This window comes from Humulus lupulus, chromosome X (genome assembly GCF_963169125.1).
Source record: "Humulus lupulus chromosome X, drHumLupu1.1, whole genome shotgun sequence".
Classification (NCBI taxonomy): domain Eukaryota; kingdom Viridiplantae; phylum Streptophyta; class Magnoliopsida; order Rosales; family Cannabaceae; genus Humulus; species Humulus lupulus.
Window position 1 is genome coordinate 4,288,445 of NC_084802.1, and position 27,074 is coordinate 4,315,518.

Consider the following 27,074-nt stretch of genomic DNA (forward strand, 5'->3'; position numbering starts at 1 on the left):
AGTAACAAAAAATGCAAGTCTATGTACTTTGGTAACAAAATTCTTAAAAAAGTCAATTGCATGTAATGATAAAGGTAAGATCGTCTACTATAGAGATGTAGATATTGTGCTATATTTGACACAAAAAAATAATATGTAATAATCTGACACAACTTTTAGTATTATGTTCCAATACATAATTATGAAATCTGATATAAAAATCAATCTTTTATTAACGTTCATTTGATATTTCATTGAAAATATACAAAAGTAATAATTTTTTTTTATATGTTATTGCTATAGTTAAAGATAATAAGAAAATAATAGAGTAGATAATACTAAAATAATAAAAATGACAAAAAAATAAATAAAAAAATGTATAATTTATTATAGTGATGCAAAAAAATGCATCATGTTGTATTCAATGATAAATTTGAAACAACTTTTACCACGTGTCAAATTTAGCACAATTTTTGGCACATTATTGGAGCAACTTTTTTGTAGATTATGCTATATTTTAGCAATGTATCACTAATTTAGCACTCTATTAAAGATACTCTAATATCTCATATGCCTAATATTAACAATTATGCTTCAATAACCAAATTATAGACACCAATTTATTTTCCTCCATTGCATGTGTATAATAAACTAGAAAAATGTGAAATTTATTATTATGCTAAATTTAATACATTTTTATTATGTGCAACCAGATCAAATATCAATGTGTGATACTCAATTTCCAATTTTAAGTTAATTTTCAAACCTAAAGGTAATAACACATACATCCATACATTTTTAGATACAAAATTTGTGTTTTGTCTTCATTATTATTTAATAGATTTTATGCTATGACAGTGTACCAAACAGCTACTTAAAAATATTTAAACTTACAAATAATTCATAATAATTTATAGATTTTATCAACAGTGTCACTTAAAAAGGACAAAAAATTATAATAAATATGATACTTGAAAATACATCTAAAAATGAGTCAAGGAGATGAAACTTGCAAGGAGCACACTTAAATGACTATGAGGCAAGAAGCAATTACTTTTAGACAAATAATGTGGGACAACATTATGAAGAATTCCAAACTCAAATGAAATGGAAAAAGAAAAAAAAATATATCTCTTCTATATAATAAGTGTGTAGATAATGAATTTTTTTTGTTTTAACGGTTTTTTATTTTTTTAATATTAACTTTAACGGAATATTCTTATATTTAACATAATAATAACGGTAGTTTGTAAACACTTAAATTTAAATAAAATACAATAAATAATTACAAAAATTAAAATAAGATATTTTTGAAATATTTTACAATAATAATTATTTTAAAATAATAAATAATTAAACAAATTAAAATATGATATTTTTCAAATATTTAACAATGATAATTATTTTAAAATAATAAATAATTAAACAAATTAAAATATGATATTGTTGACGCCGTTTTTCGTCAACAGTGAAAGAAGAGCACGTAAACAATTACTAGTAATGGCCAATTAAAATAAGACAATATAAAGCACGATTTTTTACGTGGTTCAGTAGTTAAATCTGCCTAGTCCATGAGTGTCTGTTATTAAACTCAAGATTATCTCTGAAAATTCTTAAGCATGAATTCTTCAGAGTTTTCTCTCAAGGTTCAGAATTTCGGCCATTTACAATGGTGCACGACTTCTCTATTTATAGAGAAGGATACAGAATACTATCCCACATATTTTGGGTAGTTACTCTTTTTGGTGTAAATGAAATAAATAGCTTTAAATGCCTGCGATCCGATATAAAAGAAAACGTCCCCTGAAGACCAGGGGGCGTATAACTAATCGAATAATATCTCATGATTTTATGGGATTTACAATAATAAATGCAGAACGCGCCCCTTATAAACAACACTTATAGATATTCAAAGTCATTATCATATATCTCCAAGGCCTTAATCTCCCAGGTTTCTCATCAGCTTTCGAGCTAATGACATCTCCCGAGGTCACATGGCTTCGAGATCGTACGTATGTCAGGTTCGGACCCCCTGATCCGAGGTCATTCCTGAGGATAGATGCGTCTCGGGAGCTACCTTTCGAGATCGTGAACGTTTCGAGGCCACCACATTCGAGGTCGTCTCGAGTCTTGCAGGCTCAATATTTAATCCTGGAGCATACTTTGAACTTTACGGGTTCATTCGCTGCGAATCCAGCTTTCGAGGTCACATTTAACATGGCTCGAAATCTGGGTATAATAGATATTTTTGAGATATTTTACAATGATAATTATTTAAAAATAATAAAATCATACGTTTTATAACTTAAATAAAATTTAATTAAACTTAAACTCACTTATTATAATAATATCATATTAAACATATAATATAATCTATTGTGAATTAGCAACAATTTTTTTTTTTAAAGTAGCAAGAAACTTAAATTTAAAATCCACGCATAATATTTGATATTACATTAAACATATAATATATTGTTATCCAAAAAGCAGGCATGGATGACGTGGCAGACGTTTTTAACACGTGGCTGACACCTGGCAGAAGCTCTGTCCGACCATCGACCAGTGAGATTCCCATGGCGTAACATTTGGACTTTATATACGACCAGCTTGGTCGTGTACTCTGTATATTTGGAGAAGATCTTATGCAATTATGATCATATCCGATATTATCTCCCATGATTTCATGAATATCCGATTAATTAGGAAAGAATATCTGTAACAAATTTATGTAATCTTCATTGAGCCTATAAATAAAGAGAAATAGCTCAAGGAATGGACTTTTTGGCTATTTTTGAGTTCATACTTTACAAGAGAATTAGAGCTATTATCTTACGATTGTATTATTCATCTCTCCAAGGTCTGTGAAACTCGTAGAACCCTAGTTCTTTGATCACTCCTTTGAGATTCAATATCAATAATAGCTTATTAAGTGGACTTAGGTCATTACCAATTCTTGGGGCCGAACCACTATAATATCTTTGTGTCATTTACTATTTTTCCATTAGATCTGCTTCAATACCTTTTGTCACATCAAATATTCGACTCCGTGTCAGTTGACCAAAACGAGGGTCAACATATATAATCTCTGGTTGTCACTCCCAAATTCAAAAACAAGAACAAACATAAACTTAAACAAAAATAAACAAATTATTTAATTAAAATATGATATTTATTTCATAATTTATATGACATTAATATAAATTTAATAAAAATAATTAATAAATTCTATAAATATAACTAAGCAAACGTGCATATTGCACGTTACTTATGTCTAGTATATATATATATATATATATATAGAATGAAATCTTTGCCACAAAAAAATATATTTTAGAGATTTGATTCATTAATAAATGGATATATTTTCCACTTTGCAACATATATAAATGGAGGTAGGAAACCTTAAAAAAAAAAAAGGGAAACTCAATAAAAAAATGAGAAATAATATTCATAGCCATTGAATATCTTAATCTCGTTTTGTTAATAACTTTTAAGTTTTTATTAGGTAAAAATTTTGCGAAACATTCGCTTGAAAATAAGTAAATTTTATTTAAAAAATATATATTTTAAAATTATATTATAAATGAGTTTTAGCATCAAAAGTTCATAATCTGTTCGGTCTACCTTCAAATTTGGATTTGGACAAATAGGATATGGATTCTTAGATTTGTGTTCAGTCGTTGTGTTAGAGCAGCACGGCTTCGTCAACAATAAAGTTCTTAATCTTTTGAATAATTTTAGGTGTTTAAACGTTATTGAAGTTGATATGTCATTTCTCGATTCAGAAATGAAACTTGGTTTATTCCACACTCGTGGAAAATTGACTTGCTCATACCTTCTTGACTTAGTTGGAGTTTCCAATATTGTTTTCTTTCTTATGAAAATTGTAATAGTTGTTTATGATATTGTTCTTTGAACTTGTAATGGGTTTAGTCCAATGGACTTGAATAATGAGAATTTATTTATTTTTTTGATAAATAATGAGAATTACCTAATATTTCAAACAAAAACAACAAAAATCACTCCTATTAATATTTTGCTGTAAGAATAGTACACATGTATAGCGACAGCTAATTGGTTCACTTAATATAAAATCAATTAATTAAAATCTAATTTATATATAAAAAAATTATAATTAATCATTAATAGCTAATTAACTGAAACATTAAGGTTGGGTTAGTATTGTACAAGTTAGGTTAGTTCAAAGATTAACTATAATTAATAGCTAATTTGCCTAATTGATTAGCTAGCGATGTAGTGTTAGTTCAAAGATTTTTCAAAATTCCTTCTTAAAAAGTTAGTGTTAGTTTTTATGAAGCTGATATAGAATTAGACTTCATGTAAAAGTACCAACAATTAACTATAATTTTTTAAATAATTTTTTTTCTTATATTGGAGGTAGGGATTCGAATCTAGGACTTTCTATAATATTATTAGACAATGTGTATGATCATATTTTAAAAATATATATTTAAATGTAATGGCAACCTAATAATTTCATAAGTATCATTTATTCTTATATTAAAAAAAAAAGACTTACACTTATATGAATGGTGAAAAAAAATATGTTAGAGCATTACCAATTGATATTCTACTCCATCATTTAAAATACATCACTAAAATATCAATTAAGAAAAATGAGATAAATAATTAATTTACAAAGAGGGAGAATGAAATGACTAAAATAATAATAAAAAATGTTTGAAGGAGAGGTATATTTTAGCTACATATAGAGTTAGAAGAGAAATGTTAAGCCCAACACCACAAGGAGGTGTCATACCGCTATTGGTGTAATTTAATATCGGGTCCCACACATTTGAATTTAATAAGTATTATGATATATCACTAATCAATCATTGGGTATCACTTCATGTGATATTGGACACTTTAAAATGTCAAATAACAATACTCAAAATTGAAAATATGGTGAGCTAAAATAAAGAATAGTTTAGCTGATTTAATGGAATGTGTTTTTTTTTTATGATATTAAGTGCTTTTAGGTACCAAAAATATGCAAATTAAATAAAGATATGATACTATTAATGAAGAATGCAATTATATAAATATAAATATAAATATGAATATTTATATATATATATTTAGGAGAATCGACCGTGAATAATTTTTGGCGTGATTTTTTTTTTATAACTGTGTATATTGTAGCTATTTAGAGCATCAACGCGATATTTAAAAAATTATGAATAATTTACAGTACCGAAAATTTGGTTCTAACATGTTGTTGCATGCTTGACTAATTTTTTTTATGCGCGTGGAAAGCAACATGTTTGAACTTAGTTTTCGATACTGTAAATTATTCAGAATTTTTTGAAAATTTGCAGAATGCTCTAAATAGCTACAATATACACAATCATAAAAAAATTAACGTAAAAAATTATTCATGAGTTGAAAAATACTAAAAACTCTACCGATAAACTTTAAGTAAAACTCCTATAATATCCTATTTATTTATATTCAAGTGTGAGTCTGAAAAACAAGCGTGGGACCGCCTGTGGATACAGAGAGAAAGAGAGGGTGATGTGACGGGTCATAATCAAAGGGTTAAATTTATTTCCAGTGAGGGGAGGAGAGCTGACATGACACTTCATGGTGCCACGTGGGCACAGTTTAAAGGCTCCAATCAGATCATAGCTGCCACGTGGGAGTCCACGCTATGGACAAGAAAATTGCCTGCCTGCTGCAGCACCACACGCCCCTGCCCTGCACCCTCCTCTGCCACACTCTCTCCCACTCAACTCAATCAATTCCCTCTTTATTCCTCAATCCTCACTTTATTTTTCTTTCATTTTTTTTTATAATTAAAGAATAAATAAATAAGAGTAGTTTTCCAGTGTACCATTTACTAATTTTTTATTTTGGAAGTATTTTTGGAGTAATTATATTTTGGATTCAAATTTTACAAAATAAATCAAAATAGTATTTTAATTTAATTTTAGTTAAAATAATTTTAAATATAATATTTATTTTTATGTTCCTCAATTACTTTCTTTCATCACATCACTAAAGATCAAACATTTGATCTTATATTTAAAATAATTTTGACCAAAATAAATCAAAAATATTATTTTGATCTATTTTTCACATCACATAATCTGAAATGCAATTTAACAAAATATAATGTACAAATAAAGAATCGCGCAAAATACAAAAGCCACAATAGTATTTTCTCATTTTTATTTTACCCATAACTTTTATATTACACTACATAATAATTTTTCTATTTTTATTTATATTATATAAATTTATATATTTTAATTTTTATTATTCATTTGAAATATAAAATAATGAAGAAAGATCATAAAATAATAAATGAGAAGGAGAAAAATATTTTAAAGATGAACAACAATTTCAAAATATAGAAAAGATATGTTTTACTATTTTCTTCATTTTTTTTAAAAAGTATATGCATTTTATAGTATCAATTGGGGCTGTGCAAAAAATTTTACAATCCGCCCAACCCGAATAAACTGCCTAAACCAACCTGAAAAAATCGCCAAAAAACGCAACCCGAATAAACCGACCAAAATTTAAACCGCCCAATTGTTACATTGGGCGGGTTGAAAATAATTATCAACTCGCCCAATTAAGAATTTATTATTTTTAATATATTTAAATAAATATATAAATTAATTAAGTTTTGTTTTAATTTTTTTACTATAAATTTAAAATATTGTTTTAAGCTTAAAAATATAAACTTCACACTATTAGTACTAGTATTTAAAAGAAAAAAAATTACAAAAATGTTAAAAAAAAAAAATACCACATTTGTTTGGGCGGGTTGACCCGACCAACCCGCCCAACCCAACCAACCCGCCAAAAACAAAATACCATTTCGGTTTGGGCTGGTTAACCTGACCAACCCGCCCAAATTATTGGACGGGTTAAAAAAAAAAATTCTTAATTGGGCAAGTTACGGGTCACTTTTTCTAACCCGATTATAACATTAGACGGATAAAAATGCCTTGTAACCCGACCAACCCGCCCAATGCTCAGCCCTAATTGCAAGTGCTCTAAGGTTTAAATTTTTTTTGAGTCTTTTATAAAAAATAAAAAATAAAGTTCATTTTTTTAATTTGGATAAATGAGTGTGATATTGATGATATATGTTATGTTGACAAGTAGTATTATATAGTATTATGTGTTGTGTGGATATATAGAGTAAGAGAGATCTCTCCCATATAAACCGCAAAATGTAAGGTCATTTTCCGGTACAAGTGGGGTTGAGTTGAGTGGGACCATCTCTCCTTTTAAATTCACATATCGTTTTTTAATTTAATTTGTTGGCCCCTATTTCAATAATTTTATATATTTGAATATAATTTTGGAAAAAAAATATATATCATTCATTTAAAGTGTACCATCCAAATGAAATGATTATAATATACAATCTTAACAAATATCATGATTGTCATACTCTAATGTAGAATTATCTTATAATTTTGTATTTGTTGTTTCGCAAATGATTTTTTTTTTAAGTTATTTTGTATTCTAGATAGTTGGTTGAAAATTTTAAAAAATTAGTTAAAAAATTCTGAAAATTGGTTCACAATTTCAAATAGTTAGTCAAAAAATAACTAATCGAATATTTAGACAAAATTTATTTTGTAAAAAATTATTAAAACTAAACTAGTGTGCAAAATAATTTAAAATAAAGTCATTTTACCAATTAACTCATTTTGTACATACATATATATGGTTCTATATGTAATTAGGATAATTCTTCTATAGGGGCTTCACTTTAAGCTCTAGCAGTATGACTCTCAGTGTTTCTCAATCCGTGAACAGTTTTTGGCGTGACTTTTTTTATGGTCGTGTATATTGTAGCTATTTAGAGTATCTTGCAAATTTTCAGAAAATTTCGAATAGTTTACAGTACTGAAAACTAGGTTCAAACATGTTGTTTTCCACGCTCATAAAAAAAAATTAGTCACGCGTGCAACAACATGTTTGAACCTAGTTTTCGGTATTGTAAACTATTCGAAATTTTCTGAAAATTTGCAGAATGCTCTAAATAACTACTATATACATGATCAAAAAAAAAATCGCGTCAAAAACTGTTCACATGTTATAAACACTGAGAGTCCTACCGATAAGGCTTAAAGTAAAGCCCATATAGGAGAATTCTCCTATGTAATTATAGCTACATATAAATTTGTACATAAATTATATAGTTATAGGCTTTGATTTTATGTGTCATTATTAGCAATTAAATACACTTAATTAAAGTATATAAATTTTCCAACACATCCTTAATAAAAACACGAATTCAAACCTTATAATTACATATTTAATATAGTTTTATATTAGAGTAATGATACGTGCACCCAAAATATATACCCAAACATTACACACAGTGACGTGTAACTGTTTTTTAAAATAGTGGGTCCCAGTTTTAATAAATGTGATTGGCTAGGTTAAACTGCCACATCACTGTGTGTAATGTTTTGATGCATATTTTGAATGCACATATCATTAATTAAATAAATTGAATAAATATTAATTACTAATAGAACACAATAGGCTTCTAGAAACTGAGAAGAAGAATAGGATGACAAGTTGGAATTATTATTGTTTGGAAATGACAAGTTGCAACCAATCAAAACCATGAGAAACCCAATCCATACTTTTGTGGGAGAGAAAGAGAACAAACTGAATTTGGACTCTCCTCATTTTTCTTATTGTTCTTTGTCTTCTTATGTGACACAAACACACACACACACTCTTCTCACTCTTATATATCAAAACTATAAACATATATCTTCACAACTATATGTAGATATTCACTTTGTATCAACATATTTCTCTTATTTTCTTTTTGGGTTTCTAAAGAGCCCTCAATAATGTATTTTCTTAAACTGGTGTTTGGATATTGAGAATGGATTGAATTGGATGAGATTAAAAAATATAAGAAAAAAAATATATAGAAGAATTGATGAGTTGCTTATTTGCTAACACTAAATTATATATATAAAAAAAAAAAATAGGATAGATGAAGGAAGGAAGGGATTGAAGAGGATAAAATTATCCTAAACTTTTCAATGGGATTAAGTTATCCCAAACTAGGGGATTATTTAGATTGTTGAATTACTTTTTTCAACAACCTCTAATTTGATAACAAGATTACACTATAAAGTTATCCAATCCTATTCAATCCAATCCCACCATCCAAACAAAACCTAAAGGTTTTATTATTATTTTTATTTTTTTGTTTCTTTAGTGATTATTAGGAATAAGAAATAAAACAACAACAACAACAGAGAAATAAAGAGATTTGAAAATGAATTGAATGCAAGCACATGATTGGGGGCTGGTGGTGGCATGCATGGCATAAGAAGAAGAGTATCAGAGGATATGCACCTCATTAAAACCAAACAATGGGCTATCCATGAGAATTCCAATCCCTTCCATTCATCTAATATCTTCTCCTAAGTTCTAACTCTACACCACAACAACAAAAACCAACTCTCAAATTTTTCTTTTTTACTTGAGAGGTTATTAAGTTTTTCACCATTGTCCACCAAAACTAGAATGCGTGTATCTTACCATGAGATAAAATGAATGTGAGAATGAGAATCTAAAACACTTTTTTATGTTTGGTTCAAATTTTTAAGGGGTAAAGTTAATAATTTCGTGGGCCCCACATGTTTTTTATGGGTAAAGTGAACTATTTTATACACTTGAGTTTAATATTACTTCTATCCTAAGTCTCTTTACACTTTTTAAGGTCACTTAACTACTCTCAAAATAAATACCTCATTAGTATAGTAAAACACGTTGAGCATTACCATAAAATACTTTTGTATTGGTGTATAGTGCTGATCAACATGTGTTCTCTCTCAAATATTTAAAAATATAGTATATGTGTTACTCTTGGATCACATACCATTTTTTATAGAATAAAGTCTCAAACACAAGTGTGATCAAGATTGGAAATGATTATTGGTAAATGATAGAAAATATTACCTTTACTTGCTTTTGGTCTAATGTTATGTTTGGTGGAGGAGGGAAAGAAGAAGAGACAAAAACAATGCACAATGTAACCGATTCCTCTTTTTATAAGAGAGAAAAGGAAGGAGAAAACTAGTTACATTTTCATGTGACAAGATATTTTTTCATCATTTGAAATTAAAGTAATATAAATTTTAAAAAAATAATCATGAAAAAAAAAACATAATTGGTATGTCATCACAACTTGAACAATTTCATTTATCGCAATTAAGTTTTTAACATGATTCATTTCCCAAGCTTTTGTCAAATTAAAATTTAAATGTAATGAATAAAATTGCTACTTGTTATGTGGCATATTCCTAATCTTTGGCTTTTCCTAATTTTCTTTCATCTTTATTTTCATTGACAAACATAATGTTACATAAAATAAATAAATAAAGGGATATTTGCGCTGAAAGCACCAAATTTATTATGTTTGTAGTACTTAAGTATTTAAGTTATTTTTTTAGCAACAAAAGTACATTATGTCCATGTTTTGGTGCAGTTTAGTTCAACCGTCAATTCTCACTGTTAAGTTTGATTGTAATATGTAGGTAAAAATACTCAATTAAATAGATATTTGCGGTGAAAGTACATAATTAAAGGAATATTTGTTGTGAAAGTACCCAATTTAAGAGATATTTGCAGCGAAAGTACCAAAGTTCTAAGTAAATTTCATGTCATGGTGGTGGACTTAATGGCAAAACAAACAAATGCACTAAACTGCACCAAAACATGGACGGAATGCACATTTGCCGCCAAAAAAAGAACTTAGGTACTTATGTGCTACAAACATAATAATTTATTTATTTTTGCCGAAAATATCCCATAAATAAATAAAAACTTTACTAGTTAGTTATCTTGTGGGGACAGATAATGTAAGACAGGGCGACACTTCTGTAATATCACCTAGATTTTAATTTTTTCTATGGGACTTGGGTATCTTTAATAGCCATAACTTAGCAAGAGTAGTGTGGTATGAAGTGTCAAAATTGGACCTTCATAAGTGAAGAAAAAGTCTTTCAAATCTTGGTTCATACTCAAAATTTACTTCTTCAACTGTGAATGTGATCTTATCATGGAAAATTTTGGGTCCATTTTTAACAATGAATCAACCATTTGTCACTATTTATCATCTTAGCATTACACGTCGTATGCCATAGTAGCAAAGTTAAGGACTAAGCCAAACTACAATTAATGGAGAATAGTCTTTACCAAACACAAGAGACAAAATATTGCTCCTTTTCTTGACTATGGATGGTAGAGGCAAAGTCTCCCCTACTATGCTTACATCAAAAAGTTCATATATTATTATTACTCAACTTGTAAAGGCAATGAATACCCTTTACATCACTAGCTTTTTTCTTTGTAGATATGAAAAAAACGTCATACGAAAATAATATGTTGAAAATTACACCTTACATCTTTGTCATCTTTAGTTTCCTCAAATATTTAAGTTGGCTTCTGTTAGCATTAATTTTCGTAAACTTAAATATAAAGAGCAGTAAATATAAAATTAAGAAAATACACTAGAATAATTGAGATTTTACATGGTTCAGCAGTTAAAATCTGTCTATCTAGTCCACGAATCAATATTATTGAGTGGTGGAATTCTCTTAAAGCTTTTACAAAGCAATTTTGCAAAGTATTCCTAGTACCGAATTGTACGTATCCACAAATGAAATTCTCCAGTCTATTATGAACTAGTTAACAAAAATATATTTCCTTTATTTCGAAAAGTTACAATTCAAATTTGAAATACATATAATTAAATACATTAATCATGTAATATCCTATGATAATCAGAATTTATTATCAGATTACAACAAATCTCCTAGGAATAGGGATTTTCTAACAACAACCACATTCAAACTGGACTGTCGACTTCGAACATTCAATTTACACACTTTCGAGATCAACCAACATCACGAGCTCATCATTCTGGTTAACCTCATCCTTAACCGGTGATTCCATCAAGCATAACCATCGGAGATCAACCTCTTCGAGCTTGCAATGAAGGTTCGAATTGCACTCAGTCTTCGGAGAAGATCCATCCTTTCGAGCTTGATGCCTAAACTCAAACTTTCTTAACTGGTGCTCGGTTGCCAATTAGAACAAATCAGTAAACATGTTAATTTATACAAGTGTTGAACCCTTAATCAACATTTTCGAGCTTACACTTTATGAGCCTACATTTCGAGGCTCATTTTCGAAATTTGGGTGTAAAAGCTTCCCTAATCTCATTGAAAAACATTATATGAAAAAATCTTACATCTTGGTCATCTTTCATCTTTCGTCTTATCAAATGTTAAAGTTTGTTCGGTTTTATTTGTAATACTTCAATTTTATATTTTCATTTATATAGTTCAGTACCAATCTAGTTGGGATGCTTCTCTCTTCTCGTTTTTACTAAAAATAACTACTTGAACTTGAACTAGTCTCGAGTGTTGCGACATGACATTTGACAATCGATATTTGTGTGTATATTTATGTATATATGTATAATGTATGCATACAAATTACAATCCTCTTGTTTTAACTCCATGTTGTATATATTTATGTATATACATGCAGTTTTGTTGTTCTAAAACCTGAAACAAAGAGTGAATACCAGACAAAGCTACAGTACTTTAATGGGAACTCAAGGCTTCAATCTTCGAGTTTTCTGAACCAGTCACTAATGGTTCTGACGAGGACTCTACAGTCATTCAAGGAAAGGGTCTTAAGACCCTGAGCTAATGCATCTGCTGGAGTGTACACGCTACCTACTTGCCACTTTGGCTCCTGAAAGTGTAAATTATAAACATTTTAAGTATGGCTGAAAGAGTGCAACTATGATACTTGAGAGAATTATGTAGTGTATGTGTACCTGTATGCATGGTGTGATATGGTTACCACTCAGTTCAACTTTCTCTAGTGTCCCACCAATCGACTCCACTCGAGGTTTCAATGTTTCCTCAAGAAGATCTGTCTCATCAATTGTGTCAAAATTGAATTTCACCTATAAGACAAACTTAGCAGTATTAGAAGAGCAAATCTTGAATCGGATCTCTTGTAGCTCTATTGGCTCATTATTGTTTTGGACTGCATGCTCTTTTGAGTTATTAGGCTCTGATGATGTCATATTAAGATCTATGGTCAAGTGTGTTACTATCCTCACATGGTAAATAAGTGAACATTCATTTCTCCATTGCAATTCCAAAATGTAAGGGCGGGGCGGAGTAGCATACTTACAAGTAGGGTGTGCTTGACATTGTACGAGTTCTTGCATCGATTGCGATTTTCTGAGGGTGACGGCTTGAACTCTGATATCCCTTGAGTGACCTGACAGAAACATTTGAAATTCTTAGTTGTGTTAAAGGTTATCATGGTGAGATTCAAACACAGATACCATTCCGGTATAGGAAAACCAATCCACAAGAGACCAAATGAACCAGCCTCTGAGATGCATAAGAAAAGTATTACAATACCTCACCAAACACTGAGGGCAACTGATCAACAAACTTTGTCACAGAGTTTAAAGTTTGCTGATCATTAGCTGGTATTATAGTTCCAGCTGCATCAAGCAACACCTTCCATGCGTCCCCTAGATTTTTAAGTATCAATAATAAGTTGGAGTAACAGCAATTGAAAAGAATATACAAAGCATATAAATAAGTTAAAACTGAAAAGATGAGGCAAAATTTATAAACATGACCATGAAGGGGTCGAAAAATTAACATAGCAAATCCCAATTAAATGTTGTAGCACTTGAAGAATGCTAGTGAGTAACAAACTTTGCAAAAGTACAGAACTTTATAAAATTAAATGAAAGATCTCTACCAGAGGCACTTCTAGCCATTGAATAAACTGGAGATGCTTCTACAACCGGCATCATCTGTCTAACTAGAGGACCCAGCTGTAGCAAAAACAGAAATTAGATAAAGAATCATAGGGATTCCAGATGTATAAAAAAATACAGCAATTTTCTCTGCTATATCCTTTTCAAGTCTTCCCCATAGAATAGCCTCATCCAGGCACCAGTAACTCACAGAAATACCAGGACATATATCAAAGAACTCCCAACATTATCATTTTTCCTTACAAGAACATCAAGTTTACACAGATTTAAAGAAACTGACAAAAAGCATACCGTCCCTTGGCAAAATGACCTCTTTTTTGGAGTCATTTTGCACTCTGGCCTAATTTTGATAATTTTTTACAAAATAATCTTCGACACTCCAGACAGCTTGTCAAAAATTTTCAGACAGCTGATGTTTGAAATTGTAGATAGAGATTATTTTGCAAAAAATTATCAAAAGTATGCCAAAATGCAAAATGACTTAAAAAAAATGTTATTTTCATCAATTACTCTTAATGAATTTACTAATAATCTATCATTGGCTTGTTAATAAATGATCAGATATTACATAGAATTGGCAAGTAATTATGTAGTGTTTATTGAGGCGCATGGTCTCCATATTCAAATGAGAATTTCAATGTTTATTTTACATCACCTCATCAAATTCCTAAGCAGCTAATGTTGGTCATGACCAAAACCACCCTTATTATAATAAAACAATTAGTTCATAGCTAACAGAAGAAAATTAGTCATTTTCCCTTGAATGAAGAACACTAGCATGATAGCATCCTAGACTTACAAAGACAAAATATAATAAACTAATTACAGAAAATACAGTATCCAAATCTAGCACAAGATCCTTATAAGACCAGCAAAACTACTAACCTGTTCAAAGTATGGGACTGCCTCTGTAGCTGACTTGTTGTTGTATGAAATAATGGCATTGGCCTTGACCACAAGACACATAAACTCAAGTGAAACTAAGAAGAAATGACATAAAATGGAAAAAAATGAAAAATTCTGACTAAGAAAACCAACCTTTGGAATCTTTTCAGCAAAATAGCTTCCTGTGAGTATTTGGAGCAATGCACCATTACTGCAAACGAAAACAACAGAAAATGGTGACAATTGACACATCAAACTAACTCAAGCACCTCTCACTTTCTCATTCTTTCACCTACCTATGGCCAACGGAGAAAAGAGGAAGCTCAGAAAGCTGGACAGGAGTTAGATTTGATTGAGGAAGCCCAGAGACCAAGATGGAATCCAAGCAGGCATTGAATCTCTCATAAACTTGTTTAGCAGCATCGGCATGGTCAAAAGTCACATTGTAAGGCACTGATATAATAAGATACCCTTCCTTAGCCAATAGCTCGATGACATAGCTGAACCCCAAAAAAACCCGGGTAGGAAAACAAAGGAAGAACCATGATAATAACTCAATTAATCAAAACCAAAATCAGAAAAGTCTGAGAATTTAACAAGTAAAAACAAAAAGGGTATTTTCCTACCTGTATGTAAGTTCAGGAACAGCTCCCAAAAAGGCCCCTCCCAAGAATTTGATGATTGCCCTGGGCTCCACTCCACTGGGCGGAGGTATTACCAGGCAAGAATCTATTTGAGTGAAATTTAGACTATAGCTGCTTTTGTTGGAGGTGTTATTAGCTCTGAAACTTTCTGACCCGGCATAGCCATCCCACACCGCAGAGACCATGGCTCTACTCCCACCAAATCGGAGCTTGGTTCGGCCATTGAATTGGGTTACAAACAAGTGGTTGGTTCTGCTCTTAGTCAGAGAGGGTAAGCACCTGAATTTGGCACTGAATAAGGAGGCAGATGAAGTAGCCAGAAGCTCCATTCCCAGAAAGAATGAGCTTTTGATTATCCAAAACTAAAGGAGCATCATAATTTTTTTTGCGAAGTTAATGTGAAATTTGGTTTAAGAAAGTTTGCAAATTTGAGTCTTTAATGTAAGTTGGTCGTTCAGCCACGATTTCAAATCAATTCTTTGGCTGATAATAATCCGAACTGTTTTTTACTGGACGATTTTCAATCATTATTAGTCTGAATTTAAGCTCAGAAAACAATAATAAATTTGTTGTAATCGATGTGTCCTTTTATTATTAGGAAAAGAAAACGACAGAAATATAAACGTTATTTTCGAAAAATAAGCGACTTTTCTAACTACATGTCGTTTGTTAAGTGAATAAACCAAAATAAATAATTAAATATCCATTTATTTGATACAAGCGCACAAAATAAATTATTCGATAAATACAATTTTGGTTAGTGTGTTTTGCACTATTATTTGTTTGTACTTTATATTTTATTAAATTATATTTTAGACTTTTTGTAAATATAAAATAGATCAAAATAGTACTCCAAATTTTATTATAGTCAAAATAATTTTAAATATAAAATTTGTACGCCCTGATTTTCCCACGGGCTGATTAGCGAGCTGAGGTACGGCCGAATCATGATTACCATGTGGACGTCCACAAGACCGGAGCTGCCATCATACGACCCTACCTCCTCAGCTCGAGGTAACCTAAGGGTTTGCCAAGATTAGACTGAGTTTGGACTTTGAAAGCCACAGGTCGAGGGAAGCATCCAGCTCGTGGTACGAGCTAGAGTTGGAGGTTGTGACCTCTTATAAAGTCAACCACGCAAGGTAAACGTGCATATATCAGACATCACGTGTCTAATATATCCCTGACTTCTCGGACACGCAGCAGGAACGTGCTCATTTAGACACCCACGACTGGTTTGGGCCGTGCGGCCCATTATCCCCTTACCTATTGATTTGACCACACTTATGTGTCAGGTTTAGGAATTAATCATGAATGTCCCAGAGTTGACATGATAGGTAAGAAGGTCACGGGATGACCTTCTTACCAACTCCCAAGTGCCTTCTCCTATAAATATAGAGACCTTGGGAGTTAAAGGGGGTTGGATTCTATATTGTAAGAAATATCCTGTAAAAGAATACCCAGTATATAGCAATAATACTGACTAGTGGAGTAGAAGGATTTTAACCTTTGAACCACTTAAAAAACGTATTTTGAGTCACCATTTCATTTCCAAGATCATTTATCTATTTCGGTTCAACATAAGCACTAATCTCTTTCTCTTCTTTTCTTAATTACCTGTTGGCGAAGAACCGCGTCAACAGTTTGGTGCTTTCATTGAGAGCAAGTCAGATTAGTGTTGTCGCAAACATCCAACTACGGTGACTACTCGATCCAGGCACGGTAACGAGACAGAACAGCATGATGGGCAGAAGGCTCATCATATTGCCATCCCTGGTGAACAAATTCCTGAAGTCCAGCAGCGGCCAGGAAAATAGCCGGCAGGCCAAGACGACACTAGGAGTTCAGCGCCCCGGCCACCTAATCCGAACCCATGTTATTACACTGCGGTGGAGATGGAGAATGCTCAGCTGATGAGCTAGCTAGCAATAGCTAACTAGCAGATCAAGGATGTGCTGGCCCGACTACCCCCTCTCACAACCGACGCTAACGTCGGAGAGAGGCAAGGCGAGGCTCCTAAGTCTCGCCGGGGTAATCGGTCCAGGCATAGCCGCTCGGACAGACTTCCGACAGCCAACTCCACTCCTTCATCGTACCATCGAGAGGCAAACTTCGGAGAAGTGCCTAAAGCCGGACAACAGCAGTACAGTCGTTCGGTCAGAACTTCGACCCCTAGCTCTCAACCAGCCTCGAACGCGCCTAGGGCAGCTCGAGGAAATTCCAGAAGGAGGTCCGGGGAGGGCTCGCAGCGTTAGCCCGTCCCCAGCAGCCGTCCTACGCCTCGTCCAGATCGCCAGGTGCGGGACCCGCAGGTTGGCAGGGCCGAGATGCCCCCACCTAACTTGATCCGTCCTGACGGAACCAGGATCGCCTCTCCGGTCAGGCATCCTCCATCTCCGATCAGATATCCATCTCCTCCTCGGCCCATCCGAGATATCTCAGCCTATGGAAGTAGCAGGAGAAACCCGCCATCAGCCGGACCTTCCCGACGTAGCAGGGCGCCAAGGGAAAGCCTGGATCCTCACCACCAAAGGCGGACTCCGAGCCTATCTAACAGGAGCTACTGGACCGGCAGTCGCCGGAGTGACCTTTCTGGCGGAGACCTGCGTCAACGTCTAAGTTTGGCGCAAAGTCCACAAACCACTCAGGGAGGCGACCTGCGAGATCGCCTTAACTCCCATAGAGGGGAGCAAGTAGGAGGTGACAGCCATGCCCGCTTAGGGGGAGCCCTGTCCGAAGTACGTAACGGCGGGAATGCCCCAAATAACCTATCTCATGATAGGAGGGGCAATAACCCACCAAATATGTACAATGGATCCGGAGCTGTTGAACAGCCCCAGAATAACCAAGGAAATCAGGACAAAACCCTCGAGCGCCTGGCTAAGATGGAGGAGCTGATGAGGAAGCTCCTGTCGAAAAAGGAGAAGGATGAATACGATTCGGGGGACGAGATGGAGCTCTTCGCCCCCAGCATAGCAGCAACGGCGTACCCACCTAGTTTCCGTATGCTGCACCTGTCCAAGTTCAATGGAGACTGAGATCTGTCGGATCACCTGGGGATGTTTAACACCCTGATGATGGCCCACAACATTGGCCCCGAGCTGAGATGTTTGATCTTTCCGTCCACACTGACTGGACCAGCCAAGCAGTGGTTCAAGCAAGGCAAAAGACAGTCAATCAGCTCCTGGAAAATTTTCTCGGCTGATTTCAAGAGGGCATTCCGAGCCTCCCAGCCTGCCCGCGTTCAGGCCGACCCTCTGGCTAACGTGAGGCAGCAGCCCGGCGAAACCCTGAAGGCTTACCTGAGCAGGTTCGCGAACGTCGCTGCTCGGGCCAGAGACGCGGAAGACAGGTCCAAACTCATGGCCATGAGAACTGGAATCCTCGTGGAAGGAGAGCTCTGGAAGGATATACAAAGGAAAGGAGTTAGCTCGGTTAACGAATTCCTTAACAGGGCTCAGGAATGGATCAACTTGGAGGAGGCCAAAGCCTCAGCTGCAAGAACCAGCCAGGTTCCTGAGCAGCCCACTGGAGTGAGGACGGAGGTCGTGGCAGCGACCCAAAACGTCACACAGAATAACCAGCTCGGTGGAGGCAAAAGAAAGAGGAATGGCGAGGGCAGCCAGCACGGCCAAAAGAAGAATAAGTCCGTAGACAAGTTCAAGCCCATATATGCGACTTATACAGAGCTCACCCAGTCTAGGGAGAATATTTTCCTGGCTAATTCTACTCGCCTCCCCTGGAAGAGGCCCGAGCCGTTGAAGCACCAAAAGGGGAAGAGAGACACCTCCAAGTTTTGCCGCTTTCACAACGATGTTGGCCACAATACCGACGATTGTAGGCATTTAAAAGATGAGATCGAGACTCTCATCCGAGCCGGCCCCTTGGCTCAGTACGCACGGAACAGGGTCCCAGCAAGTCGACCTGCTCCAAAAGTCTCGGCCAGTCAGCCCGGGTCTCGGGTAGATCAGGATGTCCCTCCTCCCGTGATAAGAGGGGAGATATCCACCATCTCTGGAGGTCCGCATATGGCTGGCACGAGCAGGGGCGCCCAGAAGAGGTACGTGAACGAACTCAAGGCGCATAATGGAGTAGAATTTGTCTCGGAGCAGCGCTTGCCGAAGCAGCAGCGATTGGAGAAGCAGCCGATCATTTTTACGGAGGAAGATGCGGGCCATGTCCAGTTCCCTCATAATGACCCTCTGGTCGTAGCAGTTCAGCTCGCTAATCAGAGAGTTAGGAGGGTGCTGATCGACAATGGGAGCTCGATGAACCTCCTATTCCGGTCCACATTAGAGAAGATGGGTTTGACTGTCGTCGAGCTGAAGGCGACCTCCATGATGCTGTATGGTTTTTCGGGAGAAGGATCGGTGGCCATAGGGATGATCGAGCTGGTGATCACCCTAGGAGAAGGACCTCGGACAGTCTCCAAACTCCTCGAGTTCGTGGTCATCGATGGCTCCGCTGCATACAACGCAATTTTGGGATGACCTACGCCCATAGCTTTTGAGGCCGTCACTTCCATCCGCCACCTCGCGATGAAATTCCCTACTTCCACGGGAATATGCACTGTCCATGGCGATCAGCTCGCTGCCAGGGAATGCTATAGCATTTCCATGAAGGGAAAATCTAAACTCGGGCAGCTGGCAATGGCCATCCAAGGTGGTGAAGAGGAATCTCAGGAACCTTTAGCTGATCCTGAGATTAAAAAACCTCAAAGCGCCGAAGGGGAAAATATCACCTTAAGCAAGGATATCGACCCCCGAATAGGCGAGGACAGGTCCGAGCTCCAGGCTATTGAGGAGCTCGAAGAAGTAAGCATCGATTCGCAGAACCCGTCACAGATGGTTAAGCTCGGAAAAAACCTCTGTAGCGAGAGGAAGGCGGAGCTGATCAGATTTTTGCGGGATAACCTGGATGTATTTGCATGGTCACACGAGGACATGGTGAGAATCAGCCCGAGTGTCATCATGCACACACTTCATCTGGATAAAAGCGTTCCTGCAAAGTCCCAGAAACAGAGACGCCTAGGAACAACCCGGGCTGAAGCCTTAGAGGAAGAAGTAGCCCGGCTCAAGAAATGTGGCTTTATCCGTGAAGCCAAGTTTCCGATTTGGGTCGCCAACCCCGTGCTAGTCCCAAAGCCCAACGGGAAGTGGCGGACCTGCATCGACTTCTCCGACCTGAATAAAGCCTGCCCCAAGGATTGTTTCCCATTGCCAAGGATCGACCAATTGGTGGATGCCACGGCGGGGCACGAGCTCATGTCCTTTATGGACGCATACTCAGGCTATAATCAGATTGCCATGAATCTGGCGGACTGGGAGCACACCAGCTTCATGACCCCGACTAACGTTTATTGTTACAAGGTCATGCCGTTCGGGCTGAAGAATGTCGGTGCTACCTATCAGAGGTTGGTGAATAGAATGTTCGCAGACCAGATCGGAAAAAACATGGAAGTGTACGTTGATGACATGCTAGTCAAGTCAAAGACTGCCGATAACCATGTTTCCGACTTGGGAGAATGCTTCAAGATACTACGAGAGTATGGCATGAGGCTTAATCCACAGAAGTGCACTTTTGGAGTCGCGTCGGGAAAATTCCTGGGTTTCATCGTCAATACCCGAGGAATCGAGGCAAACCCCGACAAGATCAGATCATTGCTCGAGCTTCCCTCACCCAGGTCGCGCAAAGATGTCCAAGGCCTGACAGGAAGGGTGGCAGCCCTCAACCGGTTTATTTCGAAGTCCACCGATAAGTGCTTGCCATTCTACAACCTACTCTGAGGAAATAAGAAGTTCGAATGGACAGAAGCGTGCGAAAGCGGTTTCCTCGACCTGAAGGCACATCTGGCCGAGCCACCCGTACTATCCAAACCAAAAGCAGGAGAGCCTCTTTTCCTCTACCTGGCTGTCACGGAGGATGCAGCCAGTGCCGTATTAGTCCGGGAAGAAGATCGGGATCAGAAACCAGTCTACTACATCAGCAAGAGACTTCTCAGAGCTGAATCCTGGTACTCGTTGATGGAGAAATTGGCGTTCTGCCTTATCACGGCCTCGCGAAAGCTCAGGCCGTACTTCCAGTCTCACTCAATACACGTCATGACCGATCATCCTTTAAGGCAGGTTTTGCAAAAACCCGAAGCATCGGGACGCTTGTTAAAGTGGGCAATCGAACTCAGTCAGTTCGAGATTTTGTACACTCCGCGAACTGCTATAAAAATTCAGGCCCTGGCCAATTTCGTAGCAGAGTGCGCAGGATTCCGGGAGGAGCCTGCAAAAGCCTCACCCCAGGTCACCTCGGCCCAGGCGTCGTGGAGGATCTTCGTGGATGGTTCGTCCAATGAGAACGGCTCCGAAGCTGGAATCATTTTGATATCCCCCGAGGGACATAGATTCCACTCGGCGTTGAGGTTCGGATTCAAGGCCTCCAACAACGAGGCCGAATACGAAGCTTTGCTGGCTGGGCTAAGGATAGCCCAGGAGCTGAAGGCGAGCTCCGTCCAGTGCTTCAGTGACTCCCAGCTCGTGGTAAACCAGGTTCTGGGCGAGTATCAAGCACGGGGACCCAAGATGGCTGCCTACCTAGCAAGGGTAAAGGTTGAGCTGTCCGCGTTTGGGCGAGGCTCGATCGAGTAGATACCTCGGGAGCAGAACGCTAACGCGGACGCTCTCGCCAAGCTCGCCACCTCTGGGGAGACGGAAACCTTGGGGTTAGTGCCGATAGAATTCTTGGAGAAACCAAGTATAGAAGAAGTCAGGACGGAGGTCGAGATGATTGACGCCAGGCCAACTTGGATGACTCCCATCCTGGAGTATCTCGTCGAAGGAAAGCTACCTGAAGGGCGTAATGATGCGTGGCGAGTTCTGTATCAAGCTCCCAGGTACACTATAGTAGATGGGGTGTTATATCGACGTGGGCACTCCCTACCTCTGCTACGATGTGTTCTTCCAGACGAAGCAAAGGCCATTCTGCAGGAAGTGCATGAGGGTTTTTACGGAGATCACACTGGGGGGCAAAGCTTTGCCTTAAAGGTCCTGAGGCAAGGTTATTACTGGCCAACTCTGTTCAAAGACTCAATCTCATACGTGAAGAAGTGCGACAAGTGCTAGCGATTCGCCACAGTTGCCCGAGCTCCCCCAGTCGAGCTGAAGATGATCTCATCCCCATGGCTGTTTGCAGTTTGGGGGATCGACTTGGTTGGCGCCCTCCCTACTGGAAAAGGCGGGGTCCGTTACGCCGTGGTGGCCATCGACTACTTTACGAAGTAGGCTGAGGCAGAACCTCTGGCAACGATAACTTCCAAAAAAGTCCTTGACTTCGTTGTTAAGAGCATTATTTGCCGATTTGGGCTGCCCAAGAAGATCGTTTCCGACAATGGGACTCAATTTGACAGCGACCTGTTTACCGAATTTTGCGAAAGGTACGGAATTGTGAAAGTTTCTCCTCCGTGGCCTATCCTCAGGCGAACGGCCAGGTCGAGTGATAACTCTACAAAATAGAGTTATTTTACCATATTTTATATGCTAATTGTTGCTTAGTTCTTGAGTTCTTAATTAACTTATTAAGTTTTTATGTAATTTTTAATTTATTAGTCTTAGTGTAGTTTTATAGATTTTTATATGTTTTTATAGATATTTTATTATAATATGTTGTAATTTAATTATATGAAATTTGTATTGTTAAGTTAGAAGTTAAAAATGTAATTCTTTTGAACTTAAATGCTTTATTAAATTAAGTTATAATCAATATTTTCAAATAATTAATATGATTTATTTATAATTGAAAATATTTGATTGTTATTTAATTTATTTTTATCTTGTAGGAATTATATTGCATGCTTGAAAGAAAGAAGAGAAAAGAAAACAAAAATGGCATTTATGAAGAAAAAATAGCAAATTGTGGCATAGAAGCCCACCAGCCCAGCCACCAAGGCCCAGGCCCACTGCCTCTCTCCCAGCCTTGCGTCTGGCACAGCCCCAAGGCTCAGCAAGTGTCTCCAACCAAGCAGCCATTTCCCTCCTGCCGCCACGTGTCCAATCCATTCCCTCCTTCAGCATATATGCCTCCAATGCCATGCATAAATGCCAGCCCCATCCGTACGGCCCAGCTACCTTTCTCCACGCCAGCCTTTGCCCACAGCCACCGTGGGCCTGTCAACCGGCCCAACCCCAGCTCGCCCAGCAGGCCCCTTAGCGTCCCAGCCGCCTGTCACTGCTGTCCAAACGCCCCTTGAGCCCATAAATGTGCTCATTGTCCCCTTGTCTAAAATGCCACCTTTTTACCCACTTTTCTACACATTTTTCACCCAAAATCATCATCACTCCTATAATTTACCCCTATTTACCATATTATTATTAATTTAATCAATTTACTTAATTTAAATTGATTATTTTAATAATCTCATTTTGGCTATAAATAAGGGTTTTGAAGACCATTTTAGGGGTTTAATTTTGGTTACCATCTTTTTTCTCTCATTTTCTCTCTACCATTCTATCTTCCATTTGGGTTTTTCAAGAGCATTTTGCAAGTATGTATGTCTTTTATTTTGTAATTTCTACTCTAGTTATGTGCTTCTAATCTTTTTCATAAGATTATTAAGATCATGATGAAGCAACTTGTAACTATGTAATATTTATGTTGTATGTTGATTTCCCTTGTAATGCAACAAAGTTTATGGATTTTTCTTCTACATATATTTCTTTCATCTTAAATATCTTGTATTTTAGATTGTTAGAACATATTTACACTTTGTTCTTCATTAGTGCATAAACATAATATTCTTTGTGTAAGATGTGTCATTAAATTGTACACATCCATGCTTAGAACAAAAATATTATGTTTTGCCTTATAAATAATGTTCATTGATTTATTTGTTATTTCATTAGATTGGTTTACACTAAATGCTTTGAAATTATAATTTTGAAAAGTGAAGAAAAATCCTATTTTTTTTTAAGAAAATTGTGCTTAAAATTATAAATATTTTTGGAAAATGATAGTCTAAATTATTTTAACTATCACTAAAACTTGGGAATCAATATACTAATAAATATTATTAAATTTACATTTTGTGGATTCTAGTATCTTAATAATCTTTTCTTTTAACACTTATTTTCAACTCATTATTGGTTCATTTTCATTATCTTAAATAGCTTTATTTTTCAATCTTTTATTTTATGTTCATAATATTGAAACTTATCAATCTTTGGAACTAGGTTAGAATTTATTACTTTTGATTTAAAATAGTTTCATTTTCGATTTTAGACAACTCTTTTGGGTTCGACATCCTTGCTTACGATCACTATTCTATATGGACGATTCGTGCGCTTGCGATATATAAATTTTTAAACATACCCGTTTTGGGTCCATCGAGTTTTTGGCGCCGTTGCCGGGGAGTTGCAAGAGAAAAGAAATGAATTTATCTCAAGGTTAGTGAATTCTTCTACTAGTTATTTTAATTTTTTTTTTACACTTAAAAAAAAAAACTAAAAAATATATATCTATAAAATCTAAAAAAAAAAAAAAAGATAAAAAGAAATTTGGGACGGTTCAACCACCCATAAAAAAAAATATATACTTATATTTATATTTATTGTTTTTTTTTTTTTTTAGTTGACGGCACTTGTGCCTCCTATCTATCCTTTTAATTTTTATAGTCGATGGCACTTGTGCCTCCTAATTTTGTTATAATATTGTTGTAAGTTCATTTCTTTTATATTTTTGTTAGTTGACGGCACTTATGCCTCCTAACATTTGTTGTAATTTTCTTTATTTATATTGTTGTAATTTTTATTTTATTTAATTTCCGCAAAATACTAGTTGATGGAAATTTTGCCTCCTAGCTAGTTGATGGCAATTTTTGCCTCCTAGTCCTCTATCTTATGTTTAAGTTGATGGCACTTGTGCCTCCTAGTTTTTACCTTAATTTTGTTATGGTTGATGGCATGCTATGCCTCCCTACTCTTGCCTAAATTTCAGTCTTATTTCATTTTTGCCTTATTTTTCTTTGTCTTCTTTAATATTTTAGTGTAACATTGTGAAAAATACTTGAAAAAAAAAAGAGAAACCTAAATCTTGTCCTTTCACCATAAGCAATATTTGCTTAAAGGAAATTTGAACAAAATTCCCATCCGCCTCTACTAATTAACCTCGGGGAGTTGTTAGTAGTGCGCGAGTAAGTGGAAACAAATAGGCCTGGGGACAAGTAAACCATAAGAATTATATTGTTGTGAAATCTCTAAAAATTCTAAGTATGCTCTGTGGTTGCGGTTTTAACTGATCTTCCACATCAGAAAATTGCTTGTTTGAGATTATCATTGTTGCCTTGTTTGTGAAAATTGTATGCATCATTGGGAACGTAACTCTAAAAAACAATTAGTAAAAAGACGTTTATCTTTGTTTGAAATTGAAAGTGTTAGTAAAAATTTGAGCATCATGGAACCTATTGCTAATCCTGTTGATGAAAATGTTGTGCCTGAAAAAACTTTGCTTGAATATTTTGCACCTATTTCATCTAATGCTCCTTCATGCATTGTTTTACCTACTACTTCTGCTACTCATTTTGAGCTTAAACCATCAATCATTCAATTGTTGCCTTCTTTTATGGGTTAGATAGAGAGGATCCTTACATGCATGTCAAAGATTTCTTAGAAATTTGCTCAACATTTAAATTTCAAAATTTTTCTGATGAGTCGGTCAAACTAAGATTGTTCCCTTTTTCATTAAAAGACAAATCAAAAGCTTGGTTAAATTCCCTTCCCACGGGGTCTATAACTACCTGGGATCAACTTTATAATAAATTCTTACTGAAATTTTTTCCTATGTCTAAAACTGATAATCTAAGGAGAGAAATCTCCGAGTTTTTTCAAAAAGATAATGAAGAGTTTTATGAATGTTGGGAAAGATTTAAAGATTTATTATTAAAATGTCCTCATCATGGTTTTGAAAAATGGAGACTTGTAAAATATTTTTATGATGGCTTGACTCCCTCTAATCGTCAAATGATTCAATCTATGCATACTGGAAAATTTTTAAAATTTCAAGGACAAGAGGCGTGGGACGCCCTTGAAGATTTATCTGTCAATTCACAACAATGGAATTATTTTGATCCTAGGTCTAGGTCAACTAATTCACCAAAAAGAGGAGGAAGGTATGAAGTAAAAGAAGAATTAGACTTAAGAACATCCTTAGACAAATTAGCGAGAAAAGTAGAAGCTTTAGCCATAAGCCAAACTATAAACTCTCCAATTCAACCTAGAAAAGATGTTTGTTCTATATGTTCTAGTCCTTGCCATAATGCCCAATCATGCCCTTCCTACCAAGAAGCCTTTTCTGAGGAGGCCAATGCTCTTCATTCTTATGGGAAACCAAATGATAGCCCATTTTCGTCCACCTACAATCCAAATTGGAGAAACCATCCAAACTTTTCATGGAGACAAAACCAACCCCAAATGAATCAAGGGCACCAATACAACACACAAAACCAAGCTCATGCCCCACAAAATCAACCATATCCGCAACAAAGAAAACCTTCATTAGAAGATACTTTACAACAATTTATGCAATCCACCCAACAAATCCTACAAAATCAATCTCAATCAATTACCAAACTCGAGACACAAGTAGGACAACTCGCCACTGCTTTAGCTGATAGAGAAAAAGGAACATTCCCTAGTCAACCTATCCCTAATCCAAAAGGTCAATATGAGATAGGAAAGTCT

At 35.7% G+C, this 27,074-nt stretch overlaps 1 protein-coding gene and 1 non-coding gene across 2 annotated transcripts; both read right to left on the minus strand.

Moving 5' to 3' along the window:
- Positions 1–12,514: 12,514 nt before the first annotated feature.
- Positions 12,515–15,820, minus strand: LOC133803345 (uncharacterized). The gene is made up of 9 exons (XM_062241349.1): positions 15,337–15,820; positions 15,007–15,210; positions 14,864–14,921; positions 14,711–14,773; positions 13,807–13,882; positions 13,455–13,570; positions 13,219–13,308; positions 12,854–12,985; positions 12,515–12,768 (listed from the first exon to the last, which is right to left on the minus strand). The coding sequence occupies exons 1-9, from the start codon at positions 15,681–15,683 to the stop codon at positions 12,634–12,636; spliced, it is 1,221 nt and encodes a 406-aa protein (XP_062097333.1). The 5' UTR covers positions 15,684–15,820; the 3' UTR covers positions 12,515–12,633.
- A 10,369-nt stretch (positions 15,821–26,189) lies between these two features.
- LOC133807624 (small nucleolar RNA R71) lies at positions 26,190–26,296 on the minus strand. The gene has a single exon (XR_009879526.1). It is a non-coding gene; the product is annotated as a small nucleolar RNA R71 (small nucleolar RNA).
- Positions 26,297–27,074: the final 778 nt, after the last annotated feature.

What these genes read in the sequence shown, in the direction of transcription:
- LOC133803345 (XM_062241349.1), bottom strand. Translation starts at nt 15,683, where the DNA reads ATGGAGCTTCTGGCTACTTCATCTGCCTCCTTATTCAGTGCCAAATTC. An exon ending in GTTCCTGAACTTACATACAG is followed by an intron (nt 15,211 to 15,336) that starts GTAGGAAAATAC and finishes TTTGGGGTTCAG; the next exon opens with CTATGTCATCGAGCTATTGG. An exon ending in TTGCTGAAAAGATTCCAAAG is followed by an intron (nt 14,774 to 14,863) that starts GTTGGTTTTCTT and finishes CTTGTGGTCAAG; the next exon opens with GCCAATGCCATTATTTCATA.